At 36.9% G+C, this 18197-nt stretch overlaps 1 protein-coding gene across 9 annotated transcripts in view; it reads left to right on the top strand.

The window, feature by feature from the left end:
• NRCAM (neuronal cell adhesion molecule) overlaps positions 1 to 15723 on the top strand; it is an 81084-nt gene extending 65361 nt beyond the window's left edge. For all 9 annotated transcript variants that reach the window (XM_090287358.1, XM_090287363.1, XM_090287361.1 and 6 more), the window contains 3 exons: positions 1123 to 1254; positions 1761 to 1839; positions 14321 to 15723. In XM_090287358.1, the coding sequence (XP_090143484.1) occupies positions 1123 to 1254; positions 1761 to 1839; positions 14321 to 14558 (449 nt within the window). In that variant the 3' untranslated portion in view covers positions 14559 to 15723. The remainder of the gene's footprint in view (positions 1 to 1122; positions 1255 to 1760; positions 1840 to 14320) is intronic.
• The last annotated feature ends 2474 nt before the right edge of the window (positions 15724 to 18197 follow it).

Raw genomic sequence — 18197 nt, 5'->3', positions numbered from 1 at the left:
AATTACAAACACCTTACCCAATGATGTTAAATGTATTCAGAAGAATTTCAAATTAAAAGCATGACAGAGGCATGCTTATGAATCAAAAGAAGAAAACCTTCTATCTTGATTATGGTCAAAAGAGAAAAATACCAATTGATTTGAACAAATCTTCATGGACATGTCTGAATAGTCATTGATGCTGCACTTTGTCCCATTTTACTGACACTTCTGAAAGCATAGAAATGCTAATTATTCTATATTTTTCTTAGGAGATTTGCAAACTGCCACTGGTTGAAAAAGAGTCCTTACATTTATTGACTCAAACAGAATAGGTGAAGAGTTAAAGAATATGTATACATGTGAATGAGTATTTTCTCTCTAAACTGGTCACTTATTCTAATAATGATGCAACTGATCAAGATATATTTCAAAGTCTTTTATTGATCCTAAGCAATATTGAATATTGATATTTTGAGGGTAAATTGGATTTTTAAGAAATTTACTGAAGTCATTCAGAACCAACTTTATAAATAAGATGAATAACAAAGGATATGAATAACAAATGTAATATTTTGGGTGAAAATTGAAATACATACAAAATGATAAGCCTGGTTATCTTATATGAACAGGTTTCTTGTGTGGAAAGTTTTCTTTTTTTAACAGATTTCCGTAACATTTTGAAAAATGGCAGCATCATTGCAATGATACTTTAGCCTCCAACATGGTTCCTTTAAATGAAAAATACTCCATTAGATGTATACATTCTGTTCTGTCTAAAATTCAGTCATATTCTTACCATCGTACTTAACAATTTATCTTATAAATAGTATATTTGTTCATTGGTTTGGGACTGTGTTTCCACTAAGAATACATAGTTAATAGAACTGTGAACACATTGTTCAGCAGGGTTTGTTGGCATTTAATGGTATTATCACTCAGATTTCTCTATTTGAATTGTTTTAATTAAGATTTTTCAAATTTAAGTATTTATATACTACCTGGTTGATAACAGATTACAATTTGGGGCCACATGTAAAACATATAAAAGTTTATGTACTATGGCAATTTTTTATATAAGAAACAACAGTTCTCATCTCTCTGTTAAGCCATTCCCATTGTCACTATTCATTTGTTCTCCAGCAATGGCAAGCCGACAGGTGGACATTGCGACTCAAGGCTGGTTCATTGGTCTAATGTGTGCTGTTGCTCTCCTTATCTTAATTTTGCTGATCGTTTGCTTCATCAGAAGAAACAAAGGTGGTAAATATCCAGGTAAGAAATAAAAATTAAAATTGCCTGTAATGCTGCATAATGATCCATTGAAATAAAAAAGAAATCGTGAGGGTAAATCATAGAGATTATAATAAGTATATCTTTCCAGAGCCATAAATTTGGACTTTATGTTCAAACAATTTTTTTATCTTTTTTTTATCTAATGGGAGTCTAAACATGGTCAAGGATCAGAAGGCATTTGGGGACAGTGAATGAATCTGTTCTTTGAAGATATTAGTGACTCTGCTTCCATATAAGCCATAGGTGCTGAAATAGCACCTACAACCAGCAGAAAGGGGGAAGCTACCTGAAGTCTTACAGAGGAAATAAGGCATGAACTGAGTCTTGAGGCTTTAACATTGCTTTCCCTATAGGGCTAATATTATACAACCCATATGATTGTGTGGAAGTATTTTATACTGCTGTGTATCTCAGAGTGCACTCTTAAAAATTTTGCATAAAAAAACACAGAATCAATAGATAAGAATGTCATTTTGAATTTTTAGTTAAAGAAAAGGAGGATGCCCATGCTGACCCTGAAATCCAGCCTATGAAGGAAGATGATGGTACTTTTGGAGAATACAGGTGAGCCTCTGCTTCTCCTCAACCTGCACCTTCTCTGCCCCACACAGACACAGCACTCTGTCTCCCTGGCATAGGATCAGGCCAGGAACAGGCTCCCCTTGGCCTTTTGTCTTTTCCTTAAATATTAGTTTATAAATGTTTCCATATCTAAATGTTTACACATCCCTCACAGTTAAAATAGTCTCTCACTTTTCATTAAATAACAAATTTCCATTTTAGTCATAAGTTGAGAGGCAGAGTGTCTTCCACTCTGTAATATACAGAAGCTCTGCTGTATTGATCAGCTTAGCAAAACTGGTGTGTTACAATAAGAGTTAAAGCAACAATAAAGACCCCACAAACCTGCACTGTAGAGAAAACTACACCTGTCATTTTCTAAAGAGTGCTTTTAAAAACCAGTGTTATTTGCTCTGGCTGGTGTGGCTCAGTTGGTTGAACAATTTTCCTATAACTGAAAGGTTTCAGGTTCAATCCCAGGTCAGGGCCCCTGAGGAAGGGCAACAAATTGACCAACTGATATTCTCATTCTCTCTCTCTCTCTCTCTCTCTCTCTCTCTCTCTCTCTCTCTCTCTCTCTCTCTCTCTCTCTCTCCCTCTGTCTCTAAAAGCAATAAAAAATGTATGTCCTCAGGTAAGGGTTAAAAAAAATGAAAGTAAAAAATAAATTTAAAAACCAGTGTTACTCTTTTTGATGTTAGATTTGAAATTTGTTTTTCCAAAACAAATATCTATAACTCTGCCCATTAATCATAAAATGATGACTAGTTTGTTTTAGAGGCTGTTAGTTATTAAGAACTATCACAGTGTGTTAACTCACAGTCCTTTGATAATACATTCTTGGCTTGGCTCCATCCATCATTAAGGACAAATTTTAACAAAACCTATGTGTAAAATAGTTTTAAAGTAAAGGAAGGAAGGTAGGAAGAAACTTTAAACAGAAGTATACTTGCCTAGGGATTATAGGTTTTTTTAAAGAGAAATAAATGATTACTTTAAATATGTTTTTTAAAATAACAAAGTATATATTAACTCATTTAAGAGATGGGGATTTTGGTGTGCCAAAAGAATACTTCTATTCATAAAATGCCTTTATACCTTGCTTTTTATTTTTATAAGCCTTTTGATTATATAAAATATAATCTTTTAAATAGGCACTGAGCCCACTTTGAGGCGTTTTTTTTTTTTTTTTTTGCCAGAAGAAAAGGCTTTAGGTGAAATAAAATATTTCACTATTGTGATTTCCAGGTGATATTTGTAGGTATTTGTATTAATTTCTACCTGTCTCTGGAGCTATTTTTTTGTATTTCCATGTCAATATCATGAGGGGAGAAATAATGCCAAAGATAGGAAATTATGCCAAAGTATAATTGATTGGGGGGAAAAACATGTTTTTGACAGGATTGGTTTTTATACCAGTTTTCATGCAGGTACCAGTGTTTTGCCTTTGTGTCTCAGCACCTGAACTTTCCATATTCTGATCATAGTCAACAGAGATGACTATGATTTCCAAAATTTCTCAGAATTTCTGTATCTCTTGATATAGGAAAAGGTCCAGTGAGGGCTGTCTTGATTTCAGATGTTGACTCTGGGATGGAAAGTTTATGAAGACCTCCTGCAGCCGCCACCCAGTCCACCCAGAAGCTTTCATAGCACATTAGCTCAGCCTGCAAATGGCTTCAGCTGAGGGCAGCCATGTGTTAAACTGGATGATTTGAAATCTTGGCTGATTTAACTCAGTCTTCTACATATTTCTCCTGTAAAACAAGGGAACTGGTAATTAGTAGAGTTCTTGCAGCTAGAATTCTATACAGGATATGCAACCACTTGCTTATGTATTGTGATGAAGCTAAATCTTTAATACAGCCCAGAAAAAAAAAATGTGTATTTGCATGATTTGAAAATAAACCATTGCACTTTATACATTCTTCACATGTTGATGGACTTCTGTCCAACCTCATCATGGTTAAATGAATGTGGGAATGTACTGCTCATCTTGTGGCTCTCAAATGTCAATTTGCTACTATAAGGGTATGAAACTGTGATCTGCTGTACTGTGACTTTCTCAGAATATGCTACCTATGCCATTAAAACTAGACTGAAATGAAGGTTGAATGAATGCGAACTAGCTTGGAATAGTTAGTTTTTTATTTTTTACTCTTTTTTTAAAGTATATTTTATTGGCTACGTTGTTACAGTAGTCCCAATTTTTTTTCCATTGCTTCAGTCTTCCCGGTACCCCTCTTCCCTTCAGCAATCCCACACCCCTTAGTTCATGTCCATGGGTTGTGCATATAAATTCTTTGGCTTCACCCTTTCCTATATTATTCTTAACTTCCTCCTGTCTATTTTGTACAAACCAATTATGCTTCTTAATCCCTGCACCATATCCCCATTTCTCCCCCTCCGCCCTCCCAGATGATAACCCTCCAAATGATCCCCATACCTATGATTCTGTTCCAATTCTGATTTGCTTAGTTAGACTTTGTTTTTATTTTTTCGATTCAGTTGTTGATAGGTGTGAGTCTGTCATTTTAATGTCCATAGTTTTGATCTTCTTTTTCTTAAGTAAGTCCTTTTGACGTTTCATATAATAATGGTGTGGTGATGATGAAATTCTTTAGCTTTACCTTGTCTGTGAAGCACTTTATCTGCCCTTCCATTCTAAATGATAGCTTTGCTGGCTAGAGCAACCTTGGGTGTAGGTCCTTGCTTTTCACCACTTTGAATACTTCTTGCCAGTCGCTTCTAGCCTGCAAAGTTTCTTTTGAGAAACCAGATGACAGTCTTATGAGAACTCCTTTGTACGTAACTATCTACTTTTCTCTTGATCCTTTTAAGATTCTCTCTTTATCTTTAGCCTTTGGCATTTTAATTATGATGTATCTTGATGTGGTCCTCTTTGCATCTATTTTGTTTGGGACTCCATGCTTCCTGGACTTCTAATGTCTATATCCTTTGCCAAATTAAGGAAGTTTTTTTCATTACTTTTTCAAATAAGTTTTCAATTTCTTGCTCTTTTTCTTCTCCTTCCAGCACCCCTATGATTTGAATGGTATGTTTGAAGTTGTCCCAGAGGCTCTTTATCCTATTCTTGTGGGGGTTTTTTGGATTATTTTTTTCTTCTTGCTATTCTTATTGAGTGTTTTTTTCTTCCTTAGGTTCAAAATCATTGATTTAATTCTCAGCTTCATCCACTCCATTGTTAATTCCCTGTACATTTTTCTTTATTTCACTGAGTGTAACCTTCATTTCTCCCTGGGTCTCTTTTTATGCTTCTGAAGTACCCAATAAGTTCCTTGAGCATCCTAACAACAAGTGTTTTGAACTCTGCATTGGATAGATTGTTTATCTCTCTTTTGTTTAGTTCTTTTTCTGGAGTTTTGTTCTGTTCTTTCATTTGAGCCATATTTCTTTGTCTCCTTATTTTGGCAGCCTCCCTGAGTTTTTTTCTATGTGATTAGGAAGAGCTGCTTTGACTCCCTGTCTTAGTAACATGAGCTGTTGTAGAAAAGCACATCAGTAAGTTGGATGGGACAGAGCCTTAAATAATCTCCAGGGCGGGGCAACCCATGTGAACCAGGTTGATGGAATCTCAGATATGGTGTCTCCAGTCTTTGGCTCTGTATGGGGTAGGGCTCAGAAAAGGGGCAGTGGCCACTGCTTGGCCTCTGAAGTTTTGTCCAACAGGAAACTACCCCCCCCCACCCCCCAGCATTCACACTGATTCCAGACATTTCAGCTTTTGCCCATATGTCTCTGGTACCCTTCCAGCTGCTGCCCTGGTGCTGGAGTCCAGAGGGAATGAGTCTGCATAAGTGCTAAGTCTGTTGCAGGCCCTTTAAGAAGAGACACCTGAGAACCCTTAAGTTTATTTCAATGCCCCAACTTCCACTGGTTTTTACAACCAGAAGTTATGGCAACTTATCTTCCTGGCACTGGAACTCTGGGCTGGGTTGTCTGGTGTGAGGCTGGGATCCCTCTGTGCCAAGGTATCCCTCCCATATTTTATCAAGCACTCATGGTTGTGGGATCGCCCTTTCTGCCTCTCCACCCCTCCACCCCTTCTGCCCGTGTGAATGAATATGACTTCTTTAATTCCTTGGTTGTTGGACTTCCATATAGCTCAATTTTCTGATGATTCTGGGTGATAGTTGTTTTGTAGTTTAGTTGTAGTTTTTGCTGTGCTTGTGTGAGGAGGCGAGCCTTCATCTTGACTGGAAGTCTATTTTTTTTATTCTTTAGATCCATTCTACTAAAAACTGGAATGAACCTGTCTCATAAACCATATGGCCATAATACTTGAACTCAGAGCTTAAATGGAGACTCTTGGCATGGGAATTGTCATTCATGTGACCATGGTCCTATTGCAAGCATGCAAACCCAAGCTCAATAAGATTGAATGATAGGAATATGTGTCACATTTCTTATATTACTTTAGATTTATTCTGCTCAAAAGCATAAACTAGTATGTGAGCAGTATAAATAAAGACAGACTTGTAGAGAGGGTGTTTGGAAAAAATGTTTGGGTCATGAATGTCAATGAAACTGCAGCATGGTTTGACCATGGTAGGGTGGTGACCATAGGAAAATCAAATTGAATGATCACATATTTATTCATTGTTGCTCAACTTTACATAGTAAAGGTACATTCATTCTGTGTGCACAACCCTGAAGTGCTTTTGGAAAAAAAATGTGAACTCCCTAAAATACATTCTTACAGTAAGAGAATGGAAAGAATACACATATATTCCAATGTTTTGCCTGATATTCTAAAATTAACTAAGATGGAATGAAATTTTTTTAATCCTGACCTGAGGACATTTTTTTCGTTGCTTTTAGAGAAAGAGGAAGTTGGCAGGGGGCGGACATCAATGTGAGAGAGAAACATTGATATGAGTGAGAAATATCAATCCATTGCCTTCCTGTATGCACCCTGACTGGGGATCAAACTCACAAACTGAGTATGTGCCCTCACCAGAAATTGAACTCATATTAACCTTTCAGTCTATGAAACAACACTCCAACTGAGCCATACCAGCCAGAGCTGAATTATTTTTTTTTTTTTCTGATTATCCTTGGCAATTTTTATTTTTATTTTTTTAATGTTTTTTATTGATTATATTGTTATAACAGTTCCAATTTTCTCCCCCTTGCTCCCCTCCACCCAGCACCCCCCTCCCCCAGCAATCCCCCCCAAGTCCATACCCCTGGTTCGTAAAAATTAACTATCCCCCCCCCTCAAATATTAGGACCCTTTGTAATCTTGTAAAGGACAATGGGCGAAGGTGTCAAGCTCCTCTAGCTGCTTCAAGCTGGACATGGTCGTCGTCCTACCTACCCTTGGGTCCAGAAAACCCTAATAAGAGTGGGGGTGTGGAGGGGAGGGTGGCCTTCCCACATGGGGAAGGATCGTGCAGACTCCAGGTCAGTTGGCTGTCTCCGGTCAACGGCGTGCTTGGTTTAACAGGCTGGTGTCCTTGTTGTGTTCTGGGGGCAACAGATTTGGCGAAAAGGGCTGAATTTTTTTAATGTTAGAATTCTGCAAACTTTCTCAAATGATTACTATCTCTTTTATTGTTATTTTATAATGAATTGTTTATCCCATATTTATTGAATGTCTACTGTATGCCAGGCTGTAGAGGTATCAAAACCAATAAAATGTTATGTCACTGATTTATAGTCTAGTGAGGGATATGAGAAGTAAAAGAACAATCTGAGCATAGTGTGAGAAGTTCTATGAAAGGAATACAAACTATGGTGCCAAGGGAGCAGGATCAGAAAGCCAAAGCTAAGTGGGTAGCAAAGTGGAGTGGAGCAGTGGTCTCTGCAGAAGTAATGATGCAGAAACTGAGTTGTGATATTGTAATGTGAACACTTTTTTTCACTGCATGACCCTTTTTATTCATGGATAAAAGTATCAAAAATATATTTTGTGGCTATATATTTCTATTTTATGATTATTTTATGACATTTTGAAATTTGTTTTTATCTTTAACATTCTAGGCTCAGAATTAAATCTGACCCCTCCTGTCCTTAAAAGTTTTCATAAAAATGTGGATGACATTTAAAAATATATAGTTTATTTACTTCTTTTTAGAAAGGGAGAAAGAGAGGGAGTAAGAAAGGGAGAGAAACATTAATGCACAGGAGATACTGGGGACCTGGCCTGCAGCACAGAAATGTGCCCTGATTGGGAATCAAACTGGCAACCTTTCAGTCCACAAGCCACACTGAACCACACCAGCCAGGGCTGGATAACTTTTTAAACTTCGAATGCAATGTAGCTAAATAAGTATGTGACTTTTATGTAATCTTCTATATCTTTTACATTTCTGTCATTTGGGAAACCACCTTTTCATACTTAACCTTCACGAAGCAACTTTCCTTGGTACAATGTTAAAAACAATTTATTTACTATTTCTTTATAAAATTTATTTTTGAGTTGCAAAAGGTAAGCAGTAATGAGTGCTTCAACACAGACTTGAAACCATGGATTATATCTGGAAAGTTCTTAGTGTGTGTTACACAAAATATTTCTTAGAAAAAAATTTCTCTGCAGTGAGGACCTGCAGTGGAGAGAAGAGGTGTGATGGCAGGTGGATGAGCTCAAATCACACACCGGGTACTGCTGGTGCCTCATATAATTTCTTCTTATTTAACGAGATTCTAGTTACTGAAGTTTGACGTGACATCACTCCACTTTTACAAAACTAGTCTTAAAAGATCTTTAGCAGCCTTTGAACAGCTGTTCCTATTAAGATTCTGTTTGTGGCTAGAACATTCTCTTCCAACTTCACTTCTTTTAAGCACAGCCTACGTTGCTGTAGATCTTCTCTCTTCCACTAGGGCCATTAAGCTGGAATAAATGCTTACAGGGACACCCTTCCTAACTCATGTGATTGTGTATGGAAAAATCTAAATGAATATGCAAGAAAACAGTACAATTAATAAGAGTATTTAATAATGTTGCTTGACAAAAAAAAATAAACGTAAAGTCCATTATGTTTCTATGTACCAGCAAACAGTTGGAAAATAGGATTTAAAAAATCCAGTTATGATAGCATAAAAACATGATGTTAAAATAAACCCAACAAAATGATTTCTTAACTATTTCAGGGCTCTGTGTTCCATTTTGCTGATCAATTTGTCTTTCTCTGCACTGAAAATACGTTGTCCTAATTAATGCTATAGCTTTGAATGAGTCTTAACATCTGGTAGGTCAGGTCCTCTAACTTTGTTACTTTTCCTCAAGAATTTTTTAGATATTCCTCACCCTTTTTATTTAAATTTACATCTACATCTTAGAACCAGCTTGCCAAGATCCACATAAAAACTTTCTGGGTTTTTATTGGACATAAATTGAATCTAAAGAGAAATATGGAGGTTAACCTATTTACCGTGTTTGAGTCTTCCTGTCCGTAGTTATGGTATATTACGCCACTTATTTAGCTCTTTAATAACTTTAAATAAAAGTTTCATTTTCTTCATAGAGGTCTTACACTTATTTTTGTTGGATTTTTTTCTTATAGACCTCATATTTTTAAGATATCATAAATAAAATTACTTTTAAATTTTATTTTCTAATTGTTTGCAAGTACATAAATAAAACTGACTTTTATTCTAATGTTTGCCTGTAGATTCTTTTGGATTTTTTACACACATAACCATATCATTTATGAATAATGACAGTTTCTTTTCTTCTTAATATATATGCCTTCTATTTCTTTTTCTTATCACATTGCTTTTTGTGATTAAAACTGGTGATAGCAGGCATCCCTTCTGTTATTTCTGATGTCAAGCATAAAGCTCTCAACATTCACCATCAAGGGTGACATTAACCCCAGGTTCCTTATATATACCTTTAATTAAGTTAATGAACATCCTTTCTTTTTCCAATGTATTAAAGATTTTATTGTGAATGGGTATTGAATATTACCTTATACTATTTTCTAAATCTACTGAATCATAAGATATTGTTCTTTCATTCTTATAAAATGATGAATTATATGAATTGGTGTTTTGATGCTAAACCAGATTTGCATTCCTGAAATAAAAATAACCTAATCCTGATATGTTATCTTTTTAGATTGGTAAATTCTGTATACTCACCATTTCTTTGAGATTTTCTCACCTATCTTCATAAATGAGATTAGCCTGTAATTTTTAATTCTCAAAGTGTTCTTGTTAGTTTTAGATTGTGTTGTGCTAGACTCATAAAATGGTTAAAGCAGTAGTTCTTCTGATATGTCAAACTTCAACATGTCCAGAACTGAACTACATACTTGTTCTTCCACAAAAAAAAGTGCTGTACTCCAGTAGGGTAATTCTAGCCTTCCGGTTTCTCAAACCAAAAACCTTGGTGTTGTTTCCTTCTCTATTATTCCTATCCACCAGAAAATTCTGTTTTTGCTACATTCGAAATACATCCATAATCTGACTTCTTTGCACCACCCCCAGTGTTCTTCTCTGGCCCAAGTCACAGTCACCTTACTCCTAGATTATTGCAGTCAGCCCCAAACTTTTTTCTGTAAAGGGCCTGATAGCAAATGATTGACTTTACAGGGCACATGGCTCCTGCTGCAACTCTACACTTCTGCTATTGTAGTGCAGAGGCAGCCACAGAAAGAATGTAATAAATGAGCATGGCCCAGTTTGCTGTTTACCAACCCTTCCCTCTGGGGTAGGCTGTTCTCAACACTGATGACAGTAATCCTTTTAAAATGTAAGATCATGTCACTCATCCATTGGAAACCCTCCAGTACCTACCCATCTCATTCAGAGTCAATGATAGAATCCTTACAATGTCCTACAAGGAAGATCCTGATCTAGTCTAGCCCTGTCTTCTCTCTTTTACTTTAATTCATCCCTCATCCCTCTACCCCCCTCTCTCTCTTTCTCATTCCCTCATTCAGTTCCAGCCATACAAGCTCCCCTCTGTTCCAGGATTGCCCTCACCTCAGGGCATTCACACTGCTTGTTATTCCTGCTGGAATTGCTCTCCCTCCAGCTATCTACCTGGATATCTCAGATCTTTTAAGTCTTTGATCAGATGTTACTTCTTAATGAGGCCTTCCCTGGACATCTTATTTATTTATTTATTTATTTTCATATATTTTATTGATTGTGCTATCAATAAAGTCCCAATTTTTTTCCCTGTACCTCCTTCGCCTGATATCCCCCTTCCTCCAGAAATCATGCCCGCCTAGTACATATCCATGGGCCATGCATATAAATTCTTCGGCTTCTCCATTCCTTTATTATTCTTAACACCCCTCTGTCTATTTTGTACCTACCAGTTATGCTTCTTAATCCCTGTACATTTTCCCCCATTCTCCCCTCTTCCCCCACCCCACTGATAATAACCCTCCATACGATCTCCGTCTCTATGATTCTGTTCCTGTTCTAGTTGTTCGCTTAGTTTGTTTTTGTTTTTAGATTCAGTTGTTGATAGTTGTGAGTTTGTTGTCATTTTACTGTTCATAGTTTTGATTTGCTTTCTCTTAAATAAGTCCCTTTACCATTTCATATAATAAGGGCTTGGTGATGATGAACTCCTTTAGCTTTCCCCTGTTTGGGAAGTACTCTATCTGCCCTTCCATTTTAAATGATAGCTTTGCTGCATAGAGTAATCTTAGTTATAGGTCCTTGCTTTTCACCACTTTGAGTACTTCTTGCTAGTCCCTTCTAGCCTGCAAAGTTTCTTTTGAGAAACCAGCTGATGGCCTTCTTTTCTTTTTCTGCTTTTAAGATTCTTTCTTTATCTTTAGCCTTTGGCATTTCAATTATGATGTGTCTTGGTGTGGTCCTCTTTGGATCCATCTTGTTTGGGACTCTTTGTGCTTCCTGAACTTGTATGTCTACTTCCTTCACCAAATTAGGGAAGTTTTCTTTCATTATTTTTTCAAGTTTTCAATTTCTTGCTCTTTCTCTTCTCCTTCTGGCATCACTATGATTCAGATGTTGACCCTTTTAGAGATAACCCAGAGTCTTCTTATTCTGTCTCCATTTTTTTGAATTCTTGTTTCTTCATTCTGTACTGGTTGACTGTTTATTTCTTCCTTATGTTCCAATTCATTGATTTGAACCCTGGCTTCCTTCCCTTTACTATTGGCTCCCTGTGGATGTTTTTTTATTTCACTTAATGTAGCCTTAATTTCTTCTCTTATGTATTTGCCGTACTCAGTCATTTCTGTCAGCATCCTTATCCCCAGTGTTTTGAACTCTGCATCTGATAAGTTGGCTATCTCCATTTCACTTAATTCTTTTTCTGGAGTTTTTATCTGTTCCTTCATTTGGGCCATATTTCTTTGTCTCTCAAATTTTCAGCCTCCATGTGTTTGTTTCTGTGTATTAGGTAGAGCTGCTTTGACGCCCTGTCTGGGTGCACCTGTTACGTTGTATGGGGTAGGGTCATGGATATTCATCAGTGCAGGGTGATTCATTCACCGCTTTGTGGCACTGTGTACATGTCCTGTTTAAACCTTTCACATCCTCCCCTGACACCTTTCTTCCTCTTTACTCAGCTCTTTGTTTTCATGGCACTTTTCATTCTGATTTACTATACAACTAATTTTTTAATATGTTGATTGCTTATGCCTGTGTTTTCCCTACTAGAAGTAGCTCAGTGAGGTCAGAGTTTCAGTTTATTTTGTTTGCTCCTTTAGTCCCAATGACTAGAACATTCTCTGTCTTACAATAGGCACTTGATAAGCATTTATTAGATAACGGGTGGATGTATGGATGGGTCAAAGAAATGCCATAGACTAGAATTGGAATCCAGGTGACAGAATTCTCCTTATTGAATTCTTCAGTGGAATTAAGTGTCTCACCAAGTCATGAGCAATATTTCACAGGAAATATTCAAGCAAAACCTAGAAGTTGAGTATTAAAATGTGCAAGTTATTCTTGCAACAGGTTGAGAATGGATGCTATGTCTAATAACGTACCCCAAGCACAGGCCACCTCAAGGTTCTTTGATATTTCCCCAGCTGTTTATTAGTAGTGGTGATAATATAGTTTATTCAGTTTGTGACAGAAATTTGTGTTTTGTTGAAACAGGTAGTTTTCAAAAGCATGTGTGAGTGTCTTAATAAGCTATGATTATTTTCTAGTCTTAAGATTTTCTTCTTGGAGAAAAATTGAAAACACTAGTAGGAATTATTGGCAAAAGAGCCAGAATATTTGTGCATCTTGAAATATTTGTATCTTGGTTAGAAAAAAACTCACTCTCAGAAACAAAGGGAACAATAAAGTCCTAGTACAAATTGGTGGGTGAAATGTAGCTAATGCAACCTCTTTTTTTTTTTTTTTACTATATTAAGCCTTTTTTATTTTTTACTAAAAATGTTTGTTTTTTTATTTTGCCTGTATTTTTATTCTTTGAAAAATATTGCCATTGCCTTTTTGTCTTTTTTTCTTTTCTTTTTTTTTTAAGCCGAATACACCAGTTAAGGAATAGGGAAATGTACATACCTAGTTGCAAACTATATAAGTGGTTATTCTAAAATATAATGGTTACTCTTCTAGTTCCAGATGCTGTGCTTAGGGGTTCAACAGAGAAATAGCAAAAAAAAATTGTGTGTTATAAAGATTTATTAGATTATACTCTTTAAATTCTCATCTGACATGGATAGGCTGCATACCACACTTGGGAGAACTGAGCAGTGGAGTAAAGATTAATACAGGAAGTGCTTGCTTTTACATTTTTGGAATCACTCACATTCTAGAATATATTGGCATGCCATTAATAGTACAAATGCATTTCTCTGAAGTTAAATTGTGTCTCTTTCTAAAATAATAAATCTTTACCCGTTAACTGAAATTCTTACAGAAAACAAAATACTGTGTGCTATCAGTATAAGGATTTTGCTTTTCTTCTTAGGCTATTTTCATTTGTTTCTTCTGCATCCTTTTAATGGAATTTGTAGGTCTCTTGAAAGGTAAGGTTAAAGTTTACAAGTTGCCCTGCACTTAATAACAAAATTATTTGAAATGCAGGATTTTGCTCCTTCTTCTTGCTCAGAAAATAATCCATATTTCACACTTAACCAAAATCATCTCCATTCATATCCAAGGAATTATAGATATTACACAGTTTAATATATACTAACTTCTCTGTTGCCATAGTCTTTTACCCCCTTTTGAATTCAAATTAGTAATGATTTTCATCTTCTTTCAAGCCTTCCTTATCTAATGCTTGTGATTATTTCTGAGTTGTTTCCAAATAGGAGCCCAAATCTGATACTGATAGTGATTGACATACACAATAAGAAGCCATCCAACTACTGAAGACTTCATGATTAAACCATTTCTGCACCTGATTTTTATACCAACCACATGCCAGTCATTGGAGTCAATCTGATGATTAGATATGGTGGCTCTGGACTCCATATGCTATGTCATAATTTGCATGCATGATCTTTAAGAACAAAATATTTTACCTAAATGCCACTCTTGACAAAAACGTATTCTTTTTTTCCAGTGATGCAGAAGACCACAAGCCTTTGAAAAAAGGTAGTCGAACACCTTCAGACAGGACTGTGAAAAAAGAAGATAGTGACGATAGCCTAGTTGACTATGGAGAGGGCGTGAATGGCCAGTTCAATGAGGATGGCTCCTTTATTGGACAATACAGTGGTAAGAAAGAGAAAGAACCAGCTGAAGGAAACGAAAGCTCAGAGGCACCTTCTCCTGTCAATGCCATGAATTCCTTTGTTTAATTTGTAAGCTTCTTGCCAATATCCCATTCCTTTAGAACGTTTATCTTAAACACTTGTTTGTCAGCCTTCTCATACTGTGAACATAGAGGCAGAAAGTATATGTTCTGCTGTTATGTTAATATTATGAGAACAGAGAAAGAACATAACTCAATAATCAGATTATATATCGATGTGAACTACAGTGCAAAGCACATACTTTTTTTTATTCAAAATAGGTATTCTTGATTTTCTCAAAACTGATAAAAATAATACATCATCAACAAATCATGTTATTTTCTCTTCAGGATAGAGTTCAACATGATGCATGAAAAATGCTGCACAGTTAAAGGACATACCTGTGTATGTTACTAAAACATGGTTTGATACTTTGTTTCTACTCTCCTCAGCTAAACCCCTAAATATGAATTCTATTCTCACTGTCAAGAGTGTTACTGTAGTGTTCTTTAGAACTACAATGTCTTTGTGGACATTGTTGTGAATTTGGTGACTCTGTGTCTAGCTGTTAGTCTTTTGGGGAGACTGTTAGGAACAATATGTACAGTATATACTTGCTAAATGAGTTAATCATGACAGTTGCATTTGCTAATGCTTACTGAGACTCTGTTATCTGCTCTTTGCTCCTGTTACTTCATAGCCTTCTTAATCTTCCAGGTATTACAGCAGTACAGTGTTCTACTTTTTACATCATTTCTATGTTCAGTTGTTTTTAGGCATAAACAATGTGTATTACAATGCATTTTGACATCTGTGCCATACTGAAAGAATCAAAAACAAATCACTATAATTAAACTTCAAAACTTAATCCAGCAAGCACAGGGCAAGACAACATGCTGTGCCTTCAGACAAGAAGCATTCCCTAACATCCTGCCTTCTGTATCAAAGGTACAGTTGACTCAGAGGCCCAGGTTACTGTCATTGTCTAAGAGTAATTTTTACTAAAGTGGAGATAACGAAAACCACAATGCTAAAAAAAATGAAATGTGAAAATAAAATTAATAAGACATCTTATTTTTAAGAAGCATTCTCCCCATATGTATAAAAAAAAAAACAACTTAATCACCAACTGGAGTGCATGATGATTTTTCTCTCTAACCTTTCATGGTTTCTGCTAAAACAAGTCCCATTCAGCAAGAAAGATGTCAACTTGGTAGAAAAAAAATCTTTTTAAACTCGTCGTCGTCGTCGGTGGCGGCAGCCGTCCGTCTCGAGAGACGATGGTGTAGCTTCTTAAGAGTCTATCTGCACCGCCAAGAATGGCTGTGCAGTCCGACTCGGGAGTGACATCGTATCTGTCTCCTCCCGTGTTGAATCGACATCATGCGATGACGCTGAAGCTACAGAGCCTGGGCAGGGTGATATGGAGGGTCTGCTGTTGCCCATGCAGCAGACCCCCCCTCTCTTCGCAGCTGAAGGGTCCAAGGGAAAGACGGAGTCGATACAGCTTGGGTTCAGGTGCGCCGCAGGAGTTGCCGGTGTTGACTCCAACGTCAAACCGCCTTAGGGACTCCGGCTCCGGATTTTCTGTCGGGGTTTACTCCCTTAGCCTTTCCCCTGAAGAGGTATGCCGCAAGGCAGCGGAGGTTTTTTGGAGTCAGAGTTTTCCTTCTCTGCTTTTTAAACTATTACAAAACTAAAAGCATACAACAGCATGCCAACAGGAATATATAATTCTCTCTAAGTCTTTACCTATATGGCAGCTTTTGAAACTCTCTGCAGCATTTAAAAATCTTTATGCAAATTGCTATGTGCACATTTCAGAATCTGAAAAATCTAGTAAGTGCTAACAAGGCCAAGAGTCAAAGAGATTACATCTGCAGTTTCAAAAAAACCATATATATTCTACCATATTCATAAACAATATCTATTAAATGATTTACCTCCAAATATGAAATTCTATAACAACCTATGGTTGAAGGAATGCTCAGCTTCATTTGCCAATAAATTGGTTTCTCATAACTTGCATCAAGTTCAATTTTAAGTAAAGCTTTTTATATGTAGATATTTTGTTGAATTTGTAAATATACTTAAACTGTAGATGCTATATGCTTATAGGTGTCACATACAAATAAACATGCAAACAATATTTATGTTGTCCTGTATAAGAAGTTAGCTAATTAATACAGTGCATGGGATTGGAAAGCATTTAAATATCTTTGGGTCTTTATTTTCCCTTTTTGATGTGAAACTGAAATAGTGAACTATTCTACATATTGACAACAAGTTTCTAGATGAACTCTTCAGAGCTTTTCCTGTGGGGCTCAGTAAGCCGAGTCATGTAGCATCTTTGATATATGTAGGCAAAGCACAGTTTGAAGTAATCCCAGGTAAAGATGGCCCTAAATACTTTCACATCTCCATATTTACTTTTTACAGATCAGCCTTTCTAATGGAAATACAAAAAGACAAAACAGGCCTGCCTTGGTATCAGAGAGCACAAAGATACAAGTTCCTTTAAATTTGCCAGTGTTTAGGGGAAACAATAAAAGTACAGTTTTTACTCTTCCATAAAAGTAGATTCTAAATTTATCTGTGCATGAAGAGGTCACTTCTGTAATAGTACAACACATTTTGTATTAAAAATTAAAAGTGGTTTTAAAAGTCCCTCTCTTTTTTGTAATATATCATGTTCCTAGTGAAGTGTGAATGTTCAATGGTATATGTAATGGTACAGCAGATATGACTGGATTTCCATCAAAAAGTAACTATTAAACAGTCTTGATCTCTTTGTGATTTTTAGCTCTTTCAAACATATATGTTTTAAAATAGGGCAAATTTTTATTTTTGCTTTATAAAGCATACTATATGGGAGACTTCCGGCCAAGATGGAGGCTTAGACGGACACGCTAGGTCTCCCTCTACAACTAGAGAGGAATACAACTACTTCAAAACAAAGGATAACTAGAAATTCCAGAAAATAAAACTACACGGAAGCCCAACATATGAAGTTATAAACCAGCGGTGCCATTTGGGCAGGTAAGAGTTAAAGAGGGCAGTGCTGTTTGCGGTCGCACCTGGACAGCGGTGGGCAGCGAGGAATCCCGGCTGCGCAAGCCCCTGGCGGTGCGCGACTCCGGCGCTGGGGAGAGCGGCCACCGCATCGCCTTGAACAGTGAGGCCCAGGGGGGCGGGAGGACGGATCCCGGTCTCCTAGCTGAATAACTGTGTGAATCCATCTTGGACCCCCGCCCCCAAAGAAAGCACCACAGGGCTGCGAAATAGGTCGCAGACAGGCGCCAGTCGCTGAATTGTGACGCGTACACAGGCACTGCCCCTTACAGCCGGCCCAAGAAAACAAAACGCATCTGTCAAAATGAGGCAGACAACTATAGAAATCCCGGTAGCACAGCTCACCAGGCAACAGATAGAGAACCTGACAGTTGAACAGATAAGAAACCTGTCAGAGGCTCAGTTCTGGGCCATTGTTATCAGGTGGCTTACAGAATTCACAAAAGAGCAGGAAAAAGATAAGAAAGAAGCGAAAAACATTCATAACGAAAGGAACAAAACCACATACGAGACAGATGGTGAGGAAAAAAATTCCAGAGTTCATTTCAACAAACTGGAATATGGAGAAGGAACAAGCAGTCAACCAATGCAGAGAGAGGAAATGGGAAGCAACAATGAGAGGATCAGAAACCT

The sequence above is a fragment of the Furipterus horrens genome, unplaced genomic scaffold (genome assembly GCF_987537825.1).
Source record: "Furipterus horrens unplaced genomic scaffold, mFurHor1.1.pri manual_scaffold_9, whole genome shotgun sequence".
NCBI lineage: Eukaryota > Metazoa > Chordata > Mammalia > Chiroptera > Furipteridae > Furipterus > Furipterus horrens.
The sequence above is the reverse complement of the archived record's forward strand: the minus strand, read 5'-3'. Positions and strand labels throughout refer to the sequence as shown.